This window comes from Arvicola amphibius, chromosome 10 (assembly GCF_903992535.2).
Source record: "Arvicola amphibius chromosome 10, mArvAmp1.2, whole genome shotgun sequence".
Classification (NCBI taxonomy): Eukaryota; Metazoa; Chordata; class Mammalia; order Rodentia; family Cricetidae; genus Arvicola; species Arvicola amphibius.
In genome coordinates, this window is record NC_052056.1 from 111,959,851 (window position 1) to 111,979,858 (window position 20,008).

At 54.1% G+C, this 20,008-nt stretch overlaps 3 protein-coding genes across 10 annotated transcripts; all 3 read left to right on the forward strand.

The window, feature by feature from the left end:
• Nucleotides 1-1,634: 1,634 nt before the first annotated feature.
• Nucleotides 1,635-11,036, forward strand: Map2k7 (mitogen-activated protein kinase kinase 7). 3 transcript variants are annotated; one of them, XM_038345441.2, is made up of 13 exons: nt 1,635-1,834; nt 3,501-3,548; nt 6,129-6,270; nt 6,377-6,443; nt 6,560-6,673; nt 6,768-6,887; nt 7,020-7,127; nt 7,234-7,413; nt 7,502-7,582; nt 7,668-7,810; nt 8,340-8,385; nt 8,492-8,622; nt 10,917-11,036. In XM_038345441.2, the coding sequence occupies exons 1-13, from the start codon at nt 1,711-1,713 to the stop codon at nt 10,921-10,923; spliced, it is 1,311 nt and encodes a 436-aa protein (XP_038201369.1). In that variant the 5' UTR covers nt 1,635-1,710; the 3' UTR covers nt 10,924-11,036. The 3 variants fall into 3 exon arrangements, with proteins under 3 accessions (XP_038201369.1, XP_038201370.1, XP_038201373.1); XM_038345442.2 differs by lacking the exon at nt 10,917-11,036 and having other exon boundaries at nt 8,492-10,703; XM_038345445.2 differs by lacking the exons at nt 3,501-3,548; nt 10,917-11,036 and having other exon boundaries at nt 8,492-10,703.
• Tgfbr3l (transforming growth factor beta receptor 3 like) lies at nt 11,035-14,292 on the forward strand. 6 transcript variants are annotated; one of them, XM_038345450.1, is made up of 7 exons: nt 11,035-11,158; nt 12,016-12,152; nt 12,231-12,545; nt 13,060-13,174; nt 13,260-13,418; nt 13,650-13,721; nt 14,148-14,292. In XM_038345450.1, exons 1-6 carry the CDS (start codon nt 11,089-11,091, stop codon nt 13,715-13,717), a joined length of 864 nt encoding a protein of 287 aa, XP_038201378.1. In that variant the 5' UTR covers nt 11,035-11,088; the 3' UTR covers nt 13,718-13,721; nt 14,148-14,292. The 6 variants fall into 6 exon arrangements, 5 of the variants coding, with proteins under 5 accessions (XP_038201378.1, XP_038201376.1, XP_038201375.1 ...); XM_038345448.1 differs by having other exon boundaries at nt 12,016-12,545; nt 14,063-14,292; XM_038345447.1 differs by having other exon boundaries at nt 12,016-12,545.
• Nucleotides 14,293-15,437: 1,145 nt separating this feature from the next.
• Nucleotides 15,438-18,687, forward strand: Snapc2 (small nuclear RNA activating complex polypeptide 2). The gene is made up of 5 exons (XM_038345779.1): nt 15,438-15,640; nt 16,712-16,831; nt 16,963-17,031; nt 17,421-17,793; nt 17,892-18,687. The coding sequence occupies exons 1-5, from the start codon at nt 15,458-15,460 to the stop codon at nt 18,215-18,217; spliced, it is 1,071 nt and encodes a 356-aa protein (XP_038201707.1). The 5' UTR covers nt 15,438-15,457; the 3' UTR covers nt 18,218-18,687.
• Nucleotides 18,688-20,008: the final 1,321 nt, after the last annotated feature.

Below are 20,008 nucleotides of genomic sequence, written 5' to 3' on the forward strand. Positions count from 1 at the left end.
AGTTAAGAGTGACTGCTGGTGGAGTTTTTCTTAGTACATGTAGGGACTTTCTTTTGGATGCTTCCTGTGCAGTGGAGTATATCCCAGTGGGTGCTTAATAAATGGGAACTGTAATTCTGACCTCTTTGTACAGTTATCTAAGCTTTCTATATCTACAACCAAATGATAACACCTATATATCAAATTAGGGTCTCCTGGGAGGAAAGACATCCAAGGTACTTAAAAAGGGGGTGAAGTAGAGACCTCATCTAATCAAGAAAAGTTAGGTGGAGTTTTCTACCTTGCTTTTTTTTTTTTTGATTTCTAAAGAATCCAATCCCCCTCCCATCCCTACCCTCCCCACTTAAAAAAAAAGCCGGGCGAAGGTGGTGCACACCTTTAATTCTAGCACTCGGGAGGCAGAGGCAGGCAAATCTCCGAGTTCGAGGCCAGCCTGGTCTACAGAGCGAGTTCCAGGAAGGCCAGGGTTACACAAAGAAACCTTGTCTCGAAAAACTCAACCAAATCAAAACAAAGAACCCCATATCGTCCCCTCTCCCTTTATCCTTGAAACTCCAAGTTTGTGTCTGCTCCACCCAGAGGAGTTCCGGTAAGCCTTTTAAGGTCCATCCCAAAGTGTTTACTGTTGCTTTCAGAGCTGTGGCACAGTCTGACCTCCTTGGCTTTGTCAATTGCTGAATGTCCCTGTACGATGCAAGCCTCCTCCTGGCCCTAAAAAACCTAGAGGCAAACTGCTCCTTAGTAACCCAGATTTACAGATAGGGACGTTATCCTAGCACCCTTTAAATGATTTAACTCTTTAAGGTGGGCGAGGAGTCCCCTCAGCAGGGTCTGTTTTCAGATACATTGGTTCAGGAGCTGAGCCCAGATTCTCAGGGCGAAGAGATGAGGATGGGGCATCTTAAGGTCCCAGATAGGCACGGTCAGGAAGTCTGGCCTTAACCTTGATTCTAACTCTGAGCTCAGGAATGGCTGGCTCTGGAGTCCTTCTCCTCCCGTCAGGCTTTGATCCACTGACTCTATATTGGCTGAAATGGAAAGAGAGCCAGCCCCACAGGTGCCTAATTATGTGAGGAGGCGACTTCACGCTGCTACTGGGAGGTCAAGCCGCAATTAAGCATAACAGGTCCTAATGAAGGACTGATCGAGATGAGGAAGGCTGTAAAGATGCAGATGCCAGGGAGAGTCAGGGCTGGGAAGAGCTCACAGGAAGTTAACGGAGGCACCATGTGGAGAAGAATCCGGGAATAGCTGTGAGCGTGCGCAGTAAAAGCCGCGAGCGTGGCCGGTCTCCCCTTGTGCATGTACGCGTGCCGTCCTGCCCGCCTTCCGCTTTATTAAAAAAAAAAAAAGGAAAGAAAAGAAAAGAAAAAAGAAAAACTCGTGGTTCTCGAAATTCGCCTCTCACCAAAAATAAAGGGGGTGGTGGTGGTGGTGGTGGTGGTGAACTTCACGCATGCGCACTGCGGGAGGTGGCCGTGGGTGATGACATTGCACACTGCCAGCCTGTAGCTCTAGGTGGCGTCATCTCCCTACTGGGATGCATCGCGCATGCGCGGCGCTAACCACTCGCGGCAGGGCGGGCACACGCTGGGTTGGGCTGGGCAGGGTAGGACGGCGGCTCGGTGGGGTCATTGAGGCGCAGGCGCAGTGCGGTGTTTGTCTACCCCGGACTGACGGGCGGCCTGGCGGCGAGCGGCGGCGGGGAAGATGGCGGCGTCCTCCCTGGAGCAAAAGCTGTCCCGCCTGGAAGCCAAGCTGAAACAGGAGAACCGCGAGGCCCGGAGGAGAATCGACCTCAACCTGGATATTAGCCCCCAGCGGCCCAGGCCCAGTAAGCACGGCGGCGTGGGGGAGGGGGCGGGCGGGGCGGGGCGCACTGTTAGGCCCCGCCCACCAGGCAGATCCCGCCCCCGCTTCCGGGGCGCTAGCTCTCCTCCCCTCTACTCCCTACCGCTGTTAGCTTGCAGAGAGAGGGTCACGGTGACCTGGGAGTCGGGTGGGCAGTCTCCAGGGCGACTTCCTCCCCACACATACCGCGATCATGGGGTTCACATCATGGGAGCTTAGCGACTGGGTCCCCTCACCCTGTGGACTGCCCCCAGTGCCTGTCACCTACACCTAGCAGGCTATCAGACCCGACGCTACCGAGACCACAGCCAAGTCTTTGAACCCTGTAAACAGTTATATCTCTTTTGACCCAGTGGTTCCACTCTTGCTGTTTCTGGGACTGTCAAGAGGTCCTCTCCCCTAGCACACAGTACACACATATGTATACCCATCTGCCCACTTAGGTCACTTGGCCTTTATTTACATTCAATCCTTGTTTGAATAGAGGAGTCTTCCATTTGATGGCTGCTCTAAGCCTGGTAGTCATTGGGCTCAGCTGACTGTCTCCTTCACACAGGGGCACCTCATACGTCTGTGGCCAGCTAACTTCAGTGTTGCTGTCTTAGTGTGTCTGGCCCTCTGGAAACACATAGCCAGCTCTCAACCTGGCAGATTTTGTCTCCTGGCCTCAAGTGACTGCTAGTCCTGCAGACACCTGTGGCGGTGAGGATGTATCTAGTCTCACCCAGCAGACACATACCTCCTTTCTTACTCTCCCATCTCTGGGCCTGCCCCCCTGACATATGGTCCTGTACCAACAGCTGCTCCCCTTCTTTCTATACACACACCCAGTTTGTCACCATCATGACCACAGTTAGCGTCCTTGTTGTAGCCCAGATACCCCGTCCCCAAGTCTCTCTGCTGGAAGGAATTTGATTTTTCCTCCCTCCTCATCTACCCTACGATCACTGCCTTGCCAACCCTTTCTGTATCCCTCTTGATTGAGCAGAATGCCTTCTTTATACTCTGTGATACAATGTTTGGAGTATATTATTGTACTGTGGGTCACCTTGGTAAGAGGGGAAAGGCAGCCTCCCATAGCTGAGAATTTTTGTCCACTCCCTGGTCACCTGGCCTAACCTTCACAGCCTGATCTTCGCCCTGAATCCCTCTTCAGGGTTCCTGCCATCCTTCCCGCTTCTGGCCTGAGTCTGCCAGTTTACCTTCCTGGGGGGTTTCTTCCAGTGTGTGGAGATACCCAGAGGTGTGGGTGCTTTTCACTGGATTCTGCCTGGGACCAGAAGCTGGGCCAAGCCTTGGAGGGCCCCTGCCGGACTCTGCAGAGCCATCTTTTTCAGCCCCAGTGTGGATGAGACCGGGTTGGGTATGGGGTTCTAGGTACCCTAAGAGGTGTCTGTCCCTAGAACAGAGTGAGACCTGGTAAGGCTGGTGGCTGGCAGGCCCCAAGGAGCCCCCTGCAGGTGTCTGTGTCTGTCAGCTCCATGCCTTCCTCCCACCCTCTCATCTCTGTCGGTTTCTACCCATCTCTGCAGTGTGGTACCTTGCGCCTCCCCCTCCTCTTCATTATGATTTGATTTCTTTTCTGTTGGACAAATCAGTTATTTCTGTTGTGATTTATCGTGGTTTTTTTTCTTCCTTTCCCCATCCAGTTATTGTGATCACTCTAAGCCCTGCTCCTGCCCCGTCCCAGCGAGCAGGTACCAGCCTTTTTATCATTGCTGCTTGCATATCTGCACATTGACCTAACCGCTGCCCCTGCCGCAGAATACCATTCATCCCTGCCCCATGCTCTGTGTGTGTTCTGTCTCTTCATTCCCACTTTCTCTCTTCACTACTGCAGTGTGAGCCTGACTGTAGTTCCTCTGTGTCCTCTAGCCTCCCATTTCTTCTTTGACTCAATTTGGAACCCCTAGAGGACGAAATGGGCTCCCCTAATAAATGGGATTCTGCTAGGTGGGCACACAAGGTTGTATGTGTGTGAATAAGAAGGTGGGTAGAGGCAGGTGCACTGTTCCTATTCAGTCTGTCACTGTTGTGGAGTGAATGAGTGTCATGACTTATGGATTGTGTCTGCTCTCGACCCAGGAACATAGCAGTAAGAAAAACAGACCGATCTCCTGTCCTGTGGGACTGAGGCTGCGATAAGGGGTTCATCAGTGGACACTAAGCACATTCCTGATCCTATAGAATAGTCACATAGGGTCTCTCAGGGAAAGCTGGTGGAGGATACAGGATTTGAACAAAAGTGTCCCAGAAGGTTGGGGGAGGCAAGACCCTCCATCCCCAACACACACACACACACACACAAGGACTCCATGCTAGGCAGTTCAGCTGTGCTGATTCCAGGGTAAACACTGTCTCGTGTGTGTAAGAGAAAGAATACCTGTGTTAGCAGAGATGACTGTTGGTGATAATGTGTTCCCAGCTTGTGTGTATACATGGATGAGTGTGTGTGTGTGTGTGCGCCATACTTTTGGTGTACATGTGTGTATGTGTGTACCTGCACATGAGTATGCATGTTGGTCTGGTAGCCTGAAAAGTGAGCATGTGTCCCTATGATCCATTCATCCTCACCTCTTCCTCCTCCACTGTTAAACTTACTGTACTAGCCAGGGCTGCCATGTGACTCAAACCCTTCTAACCTCTGTTCTCAGGGCCTGTGTATATTTCTCTCCCCTTTTCCACTCTAGCCCCATCAAATCCATGCTTCAGAGAGTGGGGCCAGCAGCCTCTTCCATGGGTCTGAGGCAGCCTAAGAGGGCTTGACGGTCTGTGTAGGTAAGGGGGCTGGTAGGGTGTGGAGAGGGTAGAGGTATGGTCCTCACCCCAGAGAGCTGAGGTGCCAGAGAAAGAAGGATCACAGGAGTCAATGAAGGTGGGCTGTGGACAGTTCCTGGAGCGTCTGGGTGCAGCTGGGGTCCTAACCACCAGGACTTACAAAGGACCTGGATGTCAGCCCAGTGGTCTCTGCTAATTAATTACTGGGCCCCGCTCACTAAAAGCCATTAGCTTAATTGTGGGGAAAAGAGGTAGTAAATTTAAGGGTATGGAGAAGTATATCAGAAAGCGGCAGGCCTTTAATACAACACTTGAGAAGCAGAGGCAGCCAGATCTGTGAGTTTGAGACCAACCTGGTCTACAGAGCAAGTTCCAATATAGCCAGAACTGTTACATAGAGAAACCCTGTCTTGACAGACTCCTGGCCACCTGGGAAGTGATGTTTGAAGGATACTTACTGCTGATGCCCTGAGCTGAGCTAGCTATAATCCTTCTAGGGCACTAGGACCCCTGAAGTATGAGAGGTTCATGGAGGGCAGATACTTCCAGAAACCACAGGGGGCTCATAGCCCCTTTCACTAGACCCAGAACCCCTAGCTCTACTCTAAATGTCTCGTGTTCTCTCTGGCTGTCTCTGCAGCATCTCCTCTGGACAGCTGGGTCCCAAGTCTTGGCTCTCTCTCTCTCTTTCTCCTGTCCCCCCCACATCCTAACATCGCCCGCCCATCCTGGGGTGCCTGCTGCCTGCCCGCCGCCTGCCTGTAGCATGCCCGAGCCATCCGCATGCAGGCCGTTGGGAAGTACCAACCAAGCTCCCCTCCGTGGCCCAGCATCTTCCACCTGCCCAGCCCAGCTAGTTCCCGGAAGAGCTTTGCTGTTTAGATTCCCATCAGTCCCTCCTCCCAAGAGCTCAGGCTTAGCCTGGGGTTCTGTTCCTGCCTCCCCCCCCATCCCAGTTCTGCAGGCCTGGTTGGGACATGCACAAATGAGCCAGCTGGCCAGAAGGTGGCTCTCCTTGACCTAGGAGTGGAATCTGGGGCAAGACAGCCTGAAACCAGAGTTCCATAGCTATTGGCTCTTGTTCGTCCACAGTGCAGTGTTGGTGGCCAGACCAGGTTCCAAGCCGGTCCTGGTGGGCATTCTGTCCTCATGTGGTTCCCATGTGAGCACTGTGGCCCCGGGCCTGCTTTCTGGCACTGCTAGGGGAAGTTCCTGGCAGAGAGTCACCCCATTTCTCTACAGTATGTACTTGAGGACAAACCCTCAGCTTCTGGGATCACCCTTCTCCTACCAGCCCATCCAGTCTCCTTTCAGATCAGAGGGACAGAGATGGTACCTTGAAGATACCCCAGGGGGTGGGGAAGGAGGCCCCAGCCAGCAGAGCAGGGGGCTTGTATCAGCCTGGCCAAAGGGATATGAGAGAGAAGATGAGAACCCCAACCCCTTCTTGACCAGCTAGATTCTAACTCCTTTCATGCCCCTGGTTTTTAACCCGCCAGCCCTGCAGCTCCCACTGGCCAATGATGGGGGCAGTCGCTCACCCTCCTCAGAGAGCTCCCCACAGCACCCTACACCGCCCACCCGGCCCCGCCACATGCTGGGGCTCCCATCAACCTTGTTCACACCCCGCAGTATGGAGAGGTAAGCTGGCGGAGCAGGACCAGCACAGGGCCCTCCTTGTGCAGATCCGTGGGAAGTGGGTGACATCTGTGGGACCCTTCTGACTAGCTCCTATTTTGTTCTTCAGCATCGAGATTGACCAGAAGCTGCAGGAGATCATGAAGCAGACAGGGTACCTGACCATCGGAGGCCAGGTACTACCTCCCCATTGGCATCCTGGGGGCTGTGACAGGACCCAGGCAGGCTAGAGGTGGTGGGTGACAGGAGCAGAGGTTCTGGGGACCCTCCAGCTGCCTTGCTCTTCACCCAGCGTTATCAGGCAGAAATCAATGACTTGGAGAACCTTGGCGAGATGGGCAGCGGTACCTGTGGTCAGGTGTGGAAGATGCGCTTCCGGAAGACAGGCCACATCATTGCTGTCAAGGTGAGCCTTCCACACCCCAGTTCCAGGATGTATCCTGTACCCTTGCAGCCTACCCAGCACTTGAAGCTCCCCTCCTGGCTGTCCCTCCTTTCAGCAAATGCGGCGCTCGGGGAACAAGGAAGAGAATAAGCGTATCCTGATGGACCTGGATGTGGTACTCAAGAGCCACGACTGCCCCTACATAGTTCAGTGCTTTGGCACCTTCATCACCAACGTGAGCACCTTGCCTGAGGGGCCAAGCCTTCTGCCCCATAGGGTCCTACATGTCCCCAGGTACCAGATTGTGGTTAGGTTGGGGAGGAAAGCATGGCTGCCCCAAACCCTGTGTACCACCCTTCCTCTACAGACAGACGTCTTCATTGCCATGGAGCTCATGGGCACGTGTGCAGAGAAGCTGAAGAAACGAATGCAGGGCCCTATCCCGGAGCGAATCTTGGGCAAGATGACTGTGGCAGTGAGTGGCTAAGTCTGGGCTTGTGTGGCTAGGTGGTTGTCCCCGGGTTCTGTCGTCCGTGCCCCCCCCTCCACCCTTGACAGGTTCCTGAATCTCTGTCCTACAGATTGTGAAAGCGCTGTACTATCTGAAGGAGAAGCACGGTGTCATCCACCGTGATGTCAAACCCTCCAACATTCTGCTAGACGAGCGGGGCCAGATCAAGCTCTGTGACTTTGGCATCAGTGGGCGCCTTGTTGACTCTAAGGCCAAAACACGGAGTGCTGGCTGTGCTGCCTACATGGCTGTGAGTGGGGCCCTGCTGGACCTGACAAGGGGACTGGGTGGGCTGGCCCTACCCTCAGCCTATATCCTCTTTCTCTCCCTCCTTGCAGCCTGAGCGCATTGACCCCCCAGACCCCACCAAGCCTGACTATGACATCCGAGCCGATGTGTGGAGTCTGGGCATATCATTGGTGTGTTGGGGCTCCTGTTCTGGGGCTTGGTGGGAAGGCAGGGATCTCTTACCTGCTGCTCCAGCAGTGCCTGTCACCTTCCCAGGTGGAGCTGGCAACGGGACAGTTTCCCTACAAGAACTGCAAGACAGACTTTGAGGTCCTTACCAAAGTCCTACAGGAAGAGCCCCCGCTCCTGCCTGGTCACATGGGCTTCTCAGGGGACTTCCAGTCATTCGTCAAAGACTGGTGAGCATGCCCACTCTGCCTACTTCTCTGCTCTGGGATGTTCTGGAATGTCAGATATCCTCGTGCTGCTGGGGAGGGCTGGGGAAAGGGGAAGGGATGAGATATGGGCATGGGTAGAGGTAGGTCCATGCCTGGAGGCTGTAGACAGGAACTAATTTAGGAGTCTTTGGAATCACTTTCTGGCTTTGGATCTGACCTAAGGGGACAGCTGGTCCTATGGGTGTCTGGTGTACTTACCTAGGGCTTTGTTATGGAGGTTATGCAGGAAGACCACACTTGAGTCTTAACTTGCTCTTGTGTGAACCTCACATTCTGGTTCCAACTTCCCAGCTGGGTCTTCACCATGCTACCCTGGGCCAGGAGACTTTGTGGATCCCAGCCTGGTGGAACCTGGCTGAGCAGCTGCTTCTGGCTGATGTGGAAGACCCCTTTTTCACTGGGGAGGGCCTGTGCACAGGTGCGCAGCCAGGCACAGCCAGGCTCCACCTCCCTGACTCTCTTTTCTCTTCTCTCCCTGCTCTTCGTCCAGCCTTACTAAAGATCACAGGAAGAGACCAAAGTATAATAAGCTACTTGTGAGTACCTAGCCCCTAACTCCCGCCACACGTGAAGTCCTCCCGGCCTCAGCTGCAGGACCAGGAGGGCTGACTCCTCATGCTAAGCTAACTCTTGGGCCTACAGGAACACAGCTTCATCAAGCACTATGAGACACTCGAGGTGGATGTGGCATCCTGGTTCAAGGACATCATGGCAAAGACCGAGTCTCCAAGGACTAGTGGAGTCCTGAGCCAACACCACCTGCCCTTCTTCAGGTAGCCTCACGGCAGCGGCCAGCCCCATAGGGGCCCAGGGGCATGGCCACAGGCCCCCCTTCCCACCTGGCCAATCCAGCTGCCCATCAGGGGACCTGGGACCTGGACGGCTGCCAAGGGCTGAGGACAGAAAGTAGGGGGTACCCATCCACCTCTGACTCCCTACCCACCAGCTATGGACAGACGGGCATGCTGGTCCCTAATTCTTCCCACTCTGGGGTCAGCCAACTATGCGAACCCCACCCCACCCCGACAGACACTGTGAACGGAAGACAGCAGGCCATGAGCAGACTCGGTATTTATTCAATCATAACCTATGGGCTGGGGTGGCCCCTGGGGCAAGGAGAAAGCCCCTGTCCCTTTCCCGCACACTCCCAGTGTCTGTCCCCTCCACCTTCTCTCCCACATGCTTGCTCTTCATTTTCCCCCCTCTCCCCTTCCTCTCTAACTCTGTCCGTTCCTGGTTTCCTGTCTCACTCCCAGCCTCTGCCTCTCTCCTAGCCTAAGCCTGGGCCCAGCCGCTCCTACCCCTCAGTGGAAGCCCCAGGTCCACCCAGGCCTCCTCCAGTCCTTGCCCTAGGATAGCTTTGTGGGCATTGTGACTGCAGCCAAATGGGTTGCTGTCTCTGTGTCTGTCTGTCTCTCTCTCTTTGATCTCAGGGGGTCCTTTTTGGAGTTTATTGTATTTTATTGTACTTGGTAGGGTGTGGGAGGGGGGCTTGTCCTCATGGGGTGTGTCGGTACCTTCAGAAACTTTTACCAAAGTAATGTTTAGCTGCTTGTGGTGGGCCCCCTCCTCTCCATTGCCCTCGGGCATTGGGGGGTTGGACTGCTTGCTGCTCTTTGTCAGTTCTGGCGTAAGAAAGACCAGGCTTCATTGGGGGACCCTCGCATGGGACTGGGGACTGGTTACAGCCTGGGGTTGAGTAGAAGAGCTCAGGTGGTACAAAGGGAGACCAAGGGGCCTCAGCCACACAGATGGCCTTCAGAAAAGGTGTTTAAGGAGTGCAGTGGAGAACAGCAGGAAGCAGGGAGCGAACTGGAGGGAGTCAGTGACAGGAGTGAGGCCGAGGGGCAGAAGGAGGGGTTCCAAAGAAGTCAGGGATTGAGAGTTAAGTAGATGTGGAGGTCTGCGCATGTGTGTCAGGGACGAGACGGACAGGCTTGAGTACAAGTGAGGCCAGGGTATTGGCATGTGAAGTGACCTGCTCCCATTATGCCCTGAGCATCCTCCCTTAGCTTACCTAGAGCTGACCAGCTCCAACCCAGCGTGTGGCCTGGAGTGGGCCAGGTGTCTGTCCCATGGTTCTGCAATGGCCAGGACAGGGTGGGGTATGTTTCCTTTATGTTGGTGATGCATGCAAATCAAGTGGACAAGAGAACAATATAACAGAACAAAACAAAAAATACTTTAAAACAACAAACAAAACCCAGCACCAAAGCTGAGAAACCTTGCTGGATGTAGCTGATGATGCAACTGTAGGCTTAGGTGACACTGTGGCTCTTAACTGTCCTATTGACTCATCTTCATCCTATTCACAATGCCGCCTGGTAAATGCAATAGAAGTCATCTGCTCTGCCTGGGCAGGGCACCCTCTCTCCTTATCCCTTATGTGGGGAGGTGGAGTGAAGTAGGGGTAGGGTAACAAGCCTGGTCCCTACCCTTACCACTCTGAGGCTAGCTACCAGCATGGGCAGCCTTCATGGGTAGTTAGGTCACTTGGCTGGTCCTTGGGCCAGCACAGGCCCAAGACTGGGCCGCATGGTTTTATTTTTATTTAACTATTTTCTGTGTGTGTCTCTGTCTGTCTGTGTCCATCCCCCTTCAGTGTTAAGTGGGAGCCTGGGGGAGTCTTCCACTTCCCCACCTCTCCCAAATCCTCCCCTCTGTCACCAGCCATCCCTCTGGCCCAGGCAGAGTGGGTGTCGGGCAGGTAGGGACCTGGAGTGGCCTGGTCCTACCCTCTGGCCTATGGACTCCTCCTCAGGCCACCAGTGTTGCCCTCTCCCTTTTTAAAACAAAATACCCTTGTTTGTAAATCCTTAGCGCTTGAGAATAAAACCCTTCCCTTTTCTTCTGAGTGTGGTGTCCTAAGAATGGTAGAATTTGTAGAGATGCGGGAAGGGGCTGGGAGTTGGGCTTTTCGTGTGTGGCTAAACACTGCATTCATGAGAAACAGTCAGGGTGGAGCTGGGTGGGAGGTGATTGGAGTGACTGAGGGTATCAAGCTGCTTTGTGAGGGGCCCCCTTTTCCTAGAAACTTCAGCACACCAAGAAGTCCTTATCCATGCAGGCCTTGAGCATGGGCTCGGATGTCAGCCCCTGCATCCTCCGCCCCCGCTCCCTGCTTCCCAGGGTGGCAGACTCACCAAGGCCAGGGCTGCCTACTCACACCTACAGGGCTGAGTACAGCCCAACCAGGTGCCTGCTGCTGGCCTGGAGCATTCCAGCCTGGATAGACCACCATGGTGGGCACCACACTCCTGCTTCTGGCCCTGCTCCCTGGGACCGCCACTGTGCTCAATGAACCACTTGGTATGTAGAGGCTGGCACGGGGCGGGGGCATCATGTCTCACTTCCCTATTGCTCCTTCTCAACTTAGTTTTGCACCTGGGTGTGTTGGGGGGGGGTGTCATTCCCTTTCCTCAAAGTTCTCAACAACAAAGTGATGGCAGGGACTATGGGAATGGGGCCAGGTGTGCAAATCATTCTTGAGACACCCCCGCGCCCCCCCCCCCCCCCGCTAACTTGATGGCAGCCATTTGCCTGTGTAGACCATGTTAGAGTGTGCACGTAAGTGCAAGCCTGGGTGAGCACAAGATAAGAGACCATCCGCCATTACCTGTTAGTGCTGTCCTCCATTTGTCTGGGGTCTTGGTTCTCTACTGAACAGAAATGCTCATTCCAGTTGCCTGTCTGGACTGAGGCTCAGCCTTCTTAGGGAAGGTGCCCTCACACAGCAGATGCCAGCACCTACCTCTCCTCAGTGGTCAGTAGGTCATAATGGATCTCTTAGACACGAAGACAAGACTCTTTGCTCCAAGACTTAGAGCAACCTGAACTGGGCAGAGAACCCGGACTTGCTCTTAACCATCTGACCTCCATCCAATGCAAATGCTGGTCAACCCCGTGGGTCACCAAATCCCCATCCCTAGTCTGCAGGTGGCAAAAGAGGTCAGAAAAAGGAGCACAGCTTTGTGTGGGGTTTCGACTACTAGGCAGTGGTATCACTAGGGAGTACATGGTAGTAACTTGGAGAGAATTTGGCACACAGCTGAGCAGGGATAAAAAGACCACCTGTAATGCGTTACTATTCCAAGAGAGGCAAGGGCTGGAGGTGGAAGCCCTCTCCTAGAAGGAATGCGTCCTCCTTGCTCTGTGCTCCATTTCAGCACTCCCGTTCCCTGGGGCACCTGGCCCCTGGCTGCGCAGACCCCTTTTCAGTCTGGATTTATCAGACACTGAGGATTCATTCCCTCGCCGCACTGGACCACTGGAGGTTCCAGCCGACAGCCATGTGTTTGTGCAGGTGCGGGCGCCTGAAACACCGAGGGTGGGTGGGGTTAAATGGGGACCGGTCGACCTTGATGGCGCGTTGGTCCCTCAGGCGGCTCTGGCCCGTCCTTCACCGAAATGGGGCCTGGCCCTGCACCGCTGCTCCCTAACGCCTTCCTCACGCCCGGCCCTGGGGCCTGCTCTGGTGCTTCTACGTGGGGGCTGCCCCGCCGACGCCTCTGTCAGCTTCTCACCACCTCCACACCCGGATGCTGCTCGCTCCGCACGCTTCAGCTTCCGCCTGCGCCCGGTTTTCAACGCCTCAGTGCAGTTCTTGCACTGCCAGATAAGCCGTTGCCGTCGCAGCCAGCGCCACCGGGCTGTCCGCCAGACACCGACGCCTCTGACCCCGCCGGCGCCTTCGCAGGTGCGCTTGCAGAGGCAGTAATCTCAGCACTGGAGAAAATCTCTGTAGTTAGTCACAAGCGGTTCTGGCAGCTGTGGGAAGAACTCTACCAGGTTTAGGGGCCTGGGAGGCAGAGTCCTTTACGGTCTGGGTTCCTCTTAGGATGGGTACTGGGTACAGAGCTACCCCTCATGGATCTACCTGCATGGGGACTCCCCAGGAGACAGAAAATAACACAGCTTCAGGCTCTGGGATCCTTGGGTGGGAATCTGGAGTTCTTTTAGGGCAGACTGGATGCAGAAAACTGACACGTCCAAATCCCTGATTTGCGTGCCTCACTTGGGATCTAGTGACTGGCATATGGGGTGTTCTAGGGCTGAAACCACTTCTCTGTTTAGGGCTTAGGTCCAGGAGTCCTGTGGTGACCTCCTAGCTCTAGTGGAAAGCTGGAAGTTTAAGTCCATCTTAGGAGCTCTGGAGGACCAGTCCAGAATCACCAAGGCCCTGACGTCTGGTTTCTTCCCTCCCAACCCAGTGTCTGCCTCAGGATGAGGCATGCGCGGGCAGCGGTGAGAGCCTTGGTACCGACAGCCCGCTCCTGCACACTCTGACGCAGCCCATCGTGGTCACAGTACCTCGTCCGCCCCCTAGTAAGCTCGCAAGCGGCCCTGGAACTCGGGTGGTAAACACAACTAGGTCCAGGGCCTGGTTTCAGCCTTGTGCACATCCCCATAGGGCCGTCCAAGAGCATCCCAGGCAGGGCCCTGCGCCCCGAGCCATCGGCTCCAGCCGCTGCAGCCTTGGAGCCGGCACCAGTGGTGGCGTTGGTGTTGGCGGCATTCGTGCTGGGTGCTGCACTAGCTGCAGGGCTCGGTCTCGTCTGCGCACATTCAGGTACCGACTTCTGTCCCGCCAGAACCCCACACCTATTTCCACACGTCCAGACAGCCTACTGCCCCATACACCCCTCCTCCCCCAAAACATCCTGCGCGCCCTAAAACGCCGAACTTCTCTCTCGGATCTGGCCCTCAGGGCTAGTACACCTGCTGCAGCTCCCACCAGGGGGCGCGCTTACCCTGGCACAACGCACAGGCAACCCCTATTTTAGCCCGCTTCTTCTTTCAGCACCTCCAGCCCCAGGCCAGCCTCTTAGAGCTTCGCCCAGCGGCCCTCAGCTCCAGAGGCCCTCATAGGCAGGTAAGCACAGAGTGCGAAGATCTGAAGCAAGAGCTAGAAGGTGATGGTAAGGGTCCTTCACGGACCTAACTCACTGGGCTCCAAATAGTTTGAATATTCATTTAGTCTTTTGAACAACCTTCAGGCGGCTACTTTTACCTTTTCCATCAGAGATTTTCTTAAAAAAAAAAAAAAAAAAAACGGCACTTTTTGTGAGGTTAAGTAACTTGTCAAGGTGGAGCTGGAAGTTGAATGTGGGGCATGGGGTTACCAGCAGTGAAGAAAGGAGGTCTTTAAGACTTGAACAGGCACTAGGTAAGAGTTAGGGATAAGACTCAGTTCCTAGTCTCCCACCTGTGCAGAGACTGATGGAGGGAGCCAATGTCTGCTGGGAAAATGTTGTGACCCGAGAGGTGATCTCCCATGCTGAGCCTCTGCCTCCTCTAGAGATGCTACAACCCAGTGAAGTCCTCCGATGCATCCAGTCATGGATTCAGAACCTTTTGGAAGGACTTCTGCACGTCTCTCCTCCATCACCCCCTTCTCGTCTTTACTCCCCTGGTTCAAAATAAACTGCTGACCTGCCTGCTAATGTTCAGTGTAATCAATATGCTCCCATGGATAGGGGGCAGGGAGGGCAGGAAAGGGAGGCTCAAGGCTGTGCCTTGGGACCAGAACTTGGGGATATTTGTGGCTGGGAAGGACTTAGATTGAAGGGGTACGATTCCAATCCCAATGAACACATACACCCAGGGAGAGTCCAGGGCCATTTGCATGGAACAGAAAATAACACCCAAACTTGGCCAGCTTAAGTTTAAATTAAATTCTGCTTTCATCCTCCACTCCAAGGGCTCACTTGCTCCTTCGCTCTTCCCCAGGTTGGACCTTTGCTCTACTCCCACCCCCGACCCTACCTTCATTCAGGTCTCTGTGTGCCTCTCGATTCCCCCCTGCTCAAACTCCCCCCTCCTCTGCACTTAAGTAACAATGGATTTTCCAGATCTAGTTTACCAATGAGGAAATGGAGGCTCAGCAATACCAATCAATCTTCAAGATTGACTTATTTTTCTTTCAAGCTAGACTCTCACTAGGCAGCCCAGGCTAACCTCAAACTCAATGGTCTTCCTGTCTCAGCCTCCCAAATGCTGGGATTACTCATTACTCCTCATTACTCTTGGCAAGCCAGGGTTGGTTTGTTTAGATTTCTGTGTGCAAGTGTTTTGTCTGCATGTATGTATGTGCACCATATGCGTACCTGGTGCTTGGGGAGGTCAGAAGAGGACGTCGGATCCCTTGGAACTACAATTGGTTGGTGCTAGGAATCAAACTCATGTCATCTACAAGAACAGCAAGTGAGCCAGGTGTAGAGGTGTATGCTTTTAAATCCAGCATTCGGGAAGAGCTCTATGAGTTTGAGGCCAGCCTGTCTGCATATCGATATCCAGGCCACCAGGGCTACCCTGCCTCACAAAGGACAAGCCCAGGTTTTTTAGGGCAACAGCCCACTTCTCTATGAAAAGCAAAGCACACAGTACGTATTTCATGGGTTGGCTCAGGAATATAGGGTCTAAAGTTTTGACTCCAGCTCATGAATGATATAAAACGCAAATAAAATCCGGGGATCCTCCAGAGCCAGTCCTTCAGCTGACAAACGCGAGCCACGCCCCCATCTGCTAAGTCTTCCGCGTAGTGCTTTTTCAGACCTTCCCGGCCCCCGTAGTCCCGCCCACCAAGAAAGGGCGCTCTAGAGTTCCAGCATGAAGCCACCGCAGCGACAACGGAAGGTCCCGGCCCGCTACCTAAGTGAGGCTGCCGGCCCCACGGCTTGGAGCCCCCGCGAGATGCGACATCTACTGAGACTTCTTCAGGCTCGGCGGGACCAGCCAGAGCCTGACGCCGCGGAGCTGGCCAAGGAGCTGCGGGGCCGCAGTGAGGCCGAGGTGGTTTCCCGGGGCTGGGGGCTGGGCCAGGGAGCCCGGTGGCCTTGTTGAGCCCGAGCGGGCCCGGGGGGTGGAGCTTGGGGCGGAGCCGCGGGTGGGGTTTGGGGGGCCGGGTTGTGGTGGCGCTTTTGAGCCGACCTAGGTATACCTAAGGGGCCTCTTAAGGAGGCGCGGTGAAGCTTAGGGCGAGGGGAGCTTAGGGATAGATCTCGGATGGCACGCTACTGGATTGTGGGTCTGTACGTGAGTGAAACAGAAACAGTGGAGCTGCTAAATGGTGGTGGCGCACGCCTTTAATCCCAGCACTCGGCAGGCAGAGGCACGAGGATCTCTGTAAGTTCGAGGTCAGCCTGGTGTACGGAGCTAGTCCCAGGACACCCAGGGCTACTCAGAAACCGTGTCTCGAAAAGGGAGGGGAGAGGAGGGGGGGGGGGAGAAGAGGAGAAGAGGGAGGGAGGAATGAAGAGTGAGGGAGAGGGAGAGGGAGGGAGGGTGGGGGAGAGACAGACAGACAGACAGAGGAGCCGAGTGTGGATGGGAGAAATCAAAGGGCTAAGCGGAGCTGGGTGGAGGTAGTGGAAGTGAGGCTGGGTTAAGGTGGAGTTGGTAGCCAGGTGTGGTGACGAATGCCTCTATTCCCAGCATGCAGGATCCCAGCACTGGTAGACTTCTGAGTTCAAGGCTAGCCCGGTCTACATAATTCCAGGACAGCCAGTGCTATATAAATCTCAACCAAACAAAAAAGGTGAAGGTGGACAGAACCAAAGTTAGTATGACATGAGAGTACAGGAAATGGGGTGGAGTGGAAGTGAATAGGTTAGTTCTCATTATCACAGCAAGCTATAGCCCCAGGAAGGAGTTCTCAAGAATAGACCCGGCTTTTCCATTTTCATTAGGATAGCTGTTCACACTCTGGGGCCTTGGCTTGAGTCCCAGTAGTTTCGGGAATGTGCAGCGTTGGGCTGGTCCGGGATAGGGAACAGTAGCAGTTCCTGAAATAAGCAAGGTAATAATAGACTTTTGGTCTTGCCTCTATTTCTGAACTCACAGAAAGCTTGTCCTCCTCCCCAGATACGCCGATTTATCCAGCAGCTCAAAGGCCGTGTGGTTCGTGAAGCCATTCGAAAGGTGCACCCAGGTGGCCCAGAGGGGCTAAGGCGGCAAGAAGCTCAGCTCCCAGCCCCCATAGAGGTAAGGCAGGAGGGTAAGGCGAGGACTGCCCAAGGCTGGCCCCTGAAGGAGGAATTCAAGGAAGGGCAAAGCTTGAAAGACTCCTGGGGGCTACTCCCTAGTCTGACCATGTATCCGCTGGCTTCACCCAGGTATGGATGGATCTTGCTGAAAAATTAACAGGCCCGCTGGAGGAAGCCCTGACTGCAGCTTTCTCCCAGGTATACCCACTGACCCTTGGCAGGTCAAAGGCATTTTTTACAGGACATGGGTGGGTATGGCCCAGTGGTAGAAAGCCACTGGGTTTAGCCAAGCAATGGTGTTGTAAATAATCTCCAAATTTGAAGGAGTAGAGAATTGCCAGTGAGTTCCAGGCTTCTCCTGCCCCTACCCAGAAAGTAAAGACAAATGTAGGTCTGGATCCTGAACCTTTTCTGTTGTCACACCCAGTGACTCCTGTGAGAACACCCGTGCTTGAGCTTGTCAAGGCCATCTCATGGGTGGGTCACCCTCAGAAGGAGGATTTGGTGAGTGGGTAGAGGTGGAGGATTTATTCTAGCCTAGCAGAGCAATGGAAGATGAAGGCCTTCCCACTTCCCTTGATGCTTAGGTGCTCACCATTGCTGCTGCGGAACCGATCAGCCTCCTGCACTCCACGCCCAGCAAGCCCACGAAGGCCCGTGGAAAGCCACTGCTGTTCTTGAGTGCCCAAGGAGGGCAGAAGAATCCTGGCCTTGAAGCCTCTGGGTCTGCCCCTGTAACTGCTGACTCCACTCCTGAGACCTCTGTTCCTGTCCCTAAGGCCTCTGATCCCAACCCTGAGACCCCTGGCCTTGCCTCTGAGGTCACTGTCTCTGATACCCCAACCAAATCCCTGGCTGGCCCCTCCATAGAGAAAGACTTCACTGTGGACTTTGAGAAGATCTACAAATATCTGTCCTTCTCCTCCAGAAATGGCCATGGCCCTGAGCTCTCAGCAGCTGGTAAGAGGAGCTGGGGAAGAGAGGGGCTATAATGGGGCGGGGGCTTGGAGTGCAGGGTCAAACCTTGTCCTCTCATTCTTCCCCTTTCCTTCTGTCAGAGTCAGCTGTGGTCCTTGACCTGATCATGTCACTTCCAGAGGAGCTGTCCCATCTGCCTTGCACAGCCCTGGTGGAACATATGACCAAAACATATGCTCGACTGATGGCCCCCCAGACCTCTCTCCCTAGCGGGAAGAGCCCCAGGCTGGGGAATGAAGATAAAGAGACTGGCTCTGAGGAGCCCGAGGAGCCTGACCGAGCTAGTCCTCAGGCCTCTGAGCCCATAGAACAGAGGCCGGCCTGGCAAGCAGTTGGGATCTGCCCATTGAACCCATTCCTGGTACCCCTGGAGCTATTGGGCCAGGTGCTCACCCCTGCGACGTGAGGGATACAGAAGACCAGATATGCTGACTTTGCTTGGAGTTTCAGTCCAACACCTGGTACTGGGTAGCCATGAGGATGATTGTGGAAGTCCCTGACATAGTGTCCAGCCACAGGCTAAGTCTTCAGATGTTGCACACACCAGCAGCCTCAGAAAGGGAAGTGCACTTGTCATGAATGGAGATAGGAACTCTGCACAAAGGCAGAATTCCTGGACAGACAGACGGGGCTGGCTTCCCTAGCCCAGTTGTGCCTTATCTGTTGTGGGTACCACAACAGCATCGTCTGTTTCATGGATATGCTTTCCTGAACCTGGGCTTGCATTTGGATCCCCCCACCTCAACTGACCACTGTACAGTTCTCTTCACCCATTCCTGGGGTGTACAGTTCTCTTCACCCATTCCTGGGGTGTACAGTTCTCTTCACCCATTCCTGGGGTGTAACTCTCAATAAAGCTGTCATCTTAGTAGCTAACTATGTGTGCTCTGCCTCGTGACAAAAATGGGATCGGGGCCCTGAAATGACACAGTTTGGGAGCTGGAGCAAGATGCCAGGGAAGAGGGTACTACCCCTAGCAAAAGCTAGTGCCCGGGCTGGTGAGATAGTTTCAAGCGTAAAGTGTTTGGTGTGCAGCCTGACAACCTGAGATTAATTCCTTGAGTTCCTGTAAAGGTGAAAAAACAATTCCTGAAAATCGTCTGAATGCACACGCTCTAGTACGTACGCCCACACCATGCACACATACAATAATTTTAAAAGGCTGTTATCTAGAGTGACCTTAGTTTGGCCATGAGCTCCTTAGTGACTGTGGAGGTGGCTCTGACAAATGGCTGGAAGAGAAAGGCTGGGTTGATCTCATGCAGTACAGGTATTAGGGACAAGGTTTCAGAGCAAAGCAATGATACAGATGTCTGAAGCTGGCAGTGTGACCAGCCAGATGGATGGAACAAAGGCCCTGGTTCCAAGGAAGTAAGAGGTGGGAGGGAGGATGAGGAAGAAGGGAGCGTCCCTTCAAGTGGCCTTGGAGACTCAACTACCCTTAGGAATAAAGGGAGGAGGGAGGCAGAACTGAGGGTCACAGAGCTGGGGTAAGTGATTGGAGTTGAAGTTGAATCTTTGTGCTGTTGGGCTTCCCAGCATAAGCTCTAACTGCCTTGTGAACAGGGAGTAAGTACAGGACAGGCCTGGGGAGCTAGGTGCCCTAACATGATAGCACCCTCCCCCGAGCCTAGCGAGTTGTCTGGGAGTGAGTAAAATTTCTGTTCCCTGAGCTATGCCTTCGCATGGCTTTCCTTTTATAGAAAGGCTCAGTTCTCCCCACACACATTGCACACGGCTCCCTGAGGCTCACAACACAGCTCCCAGGCAGACTATGGAGCCTAGCCAGCCCACTCCATGGTCGCAGCCCCACAAAGCCAAACCCACAGGTTCTGAGGCACACCTGATGGTGGGAACAGAAGGCATCACATTCAGGAGTTTGGGGGCTGCAGGTTGGGTTCTGGAAAACAACCCCATCCTAGCTTCCCATAGTCCTCAGTGACTCCCTGGGTCAAGGGGAAAAGAGTATGTATGTATGTGTGGGGGTGTCTCAACTATGCTATGAGCTAGGGGGATGGATGACTGTTAGCTCCCCCACCACCTCTAAAGCTACTGAAAGGTCATGTATGAAATTGGGTATTTACAGGACTAGGCAGCAGTTACCACAGCAGATCTGGGCTCTAATTCCAGATCAAGGAGAGACTTGCTTGAGGCAAGTCATTCTAGCAGCTTGGCCTTCTGTCCCATAGAATGGGGA

Bases quoted from the DNA above. Each gene is read 5' to 3' on its own strand.
- Map2k7 (XM_038345441.2), top strand. From the start codon at position 1,711: ATGGCGGCGTCCTCCCTGGAGCAAAAGCTGTCCCGCCTGGAAGCCAAG. The intron at 6,271-6,376 runs GTAAGCTGGCGG...TTTGTTCTTCAG, and splicing joins ACACCCCGCAGTATGGAGAG to CATCGAGATTGACCAGAAGC. The intron at 7,128-7,233 runs GTGAGTGGCTAA...TCTGTCCTACAG, and splicing joins TGGGCAAGATGACTGTGGCA to ATTGTGAAAGCGCTGTACTA.
- Tgfbr3l (XM_038345446.1), top strand. From the start codon at position 11,089: ATGGTGGGCACCACACTCCTGCTTCTGGCCCTGCTCCCTGGGACCGCC. The intron at 12,546-13,059 runs GTGCGCTTGCAG...CTCCCAACCCAG, and splicing joins CCCCGCCGGCGCCTTCGCAG to TGTCTGCCTCAGGATGAGGC. The intron at 13,175-13,259 runs GTAAGCTCGCAA...ACATCCCCATAG, and splicing joins AGTACCTCGTCCGCCCCCTA to GGCCGTCCAAGAGCATCCCA.
- Snapc2 (XM_038345779.1), top strand. From the start codon at position 15,458: ATGAAGCCACCGCAGCGACAACGGAAGGTCCCGGCCCGCTACCTAAGT. The intron at 15,641-16,711 runs GTGGTTTCCCGG...CCTCCTCCCCAG, and splicing joins GGGGCCGCAGTGAGGCCGAG to ATACGCCGATTTATCCAGCA. The intron at 17,794-17,891 runs GTAAGAGGAGCT...TCCTTCTGTCAG, and splicing joins CCCTGAGCTCTCAGCAGCTG to AGTCAGCTGTGGTCCTTGAC.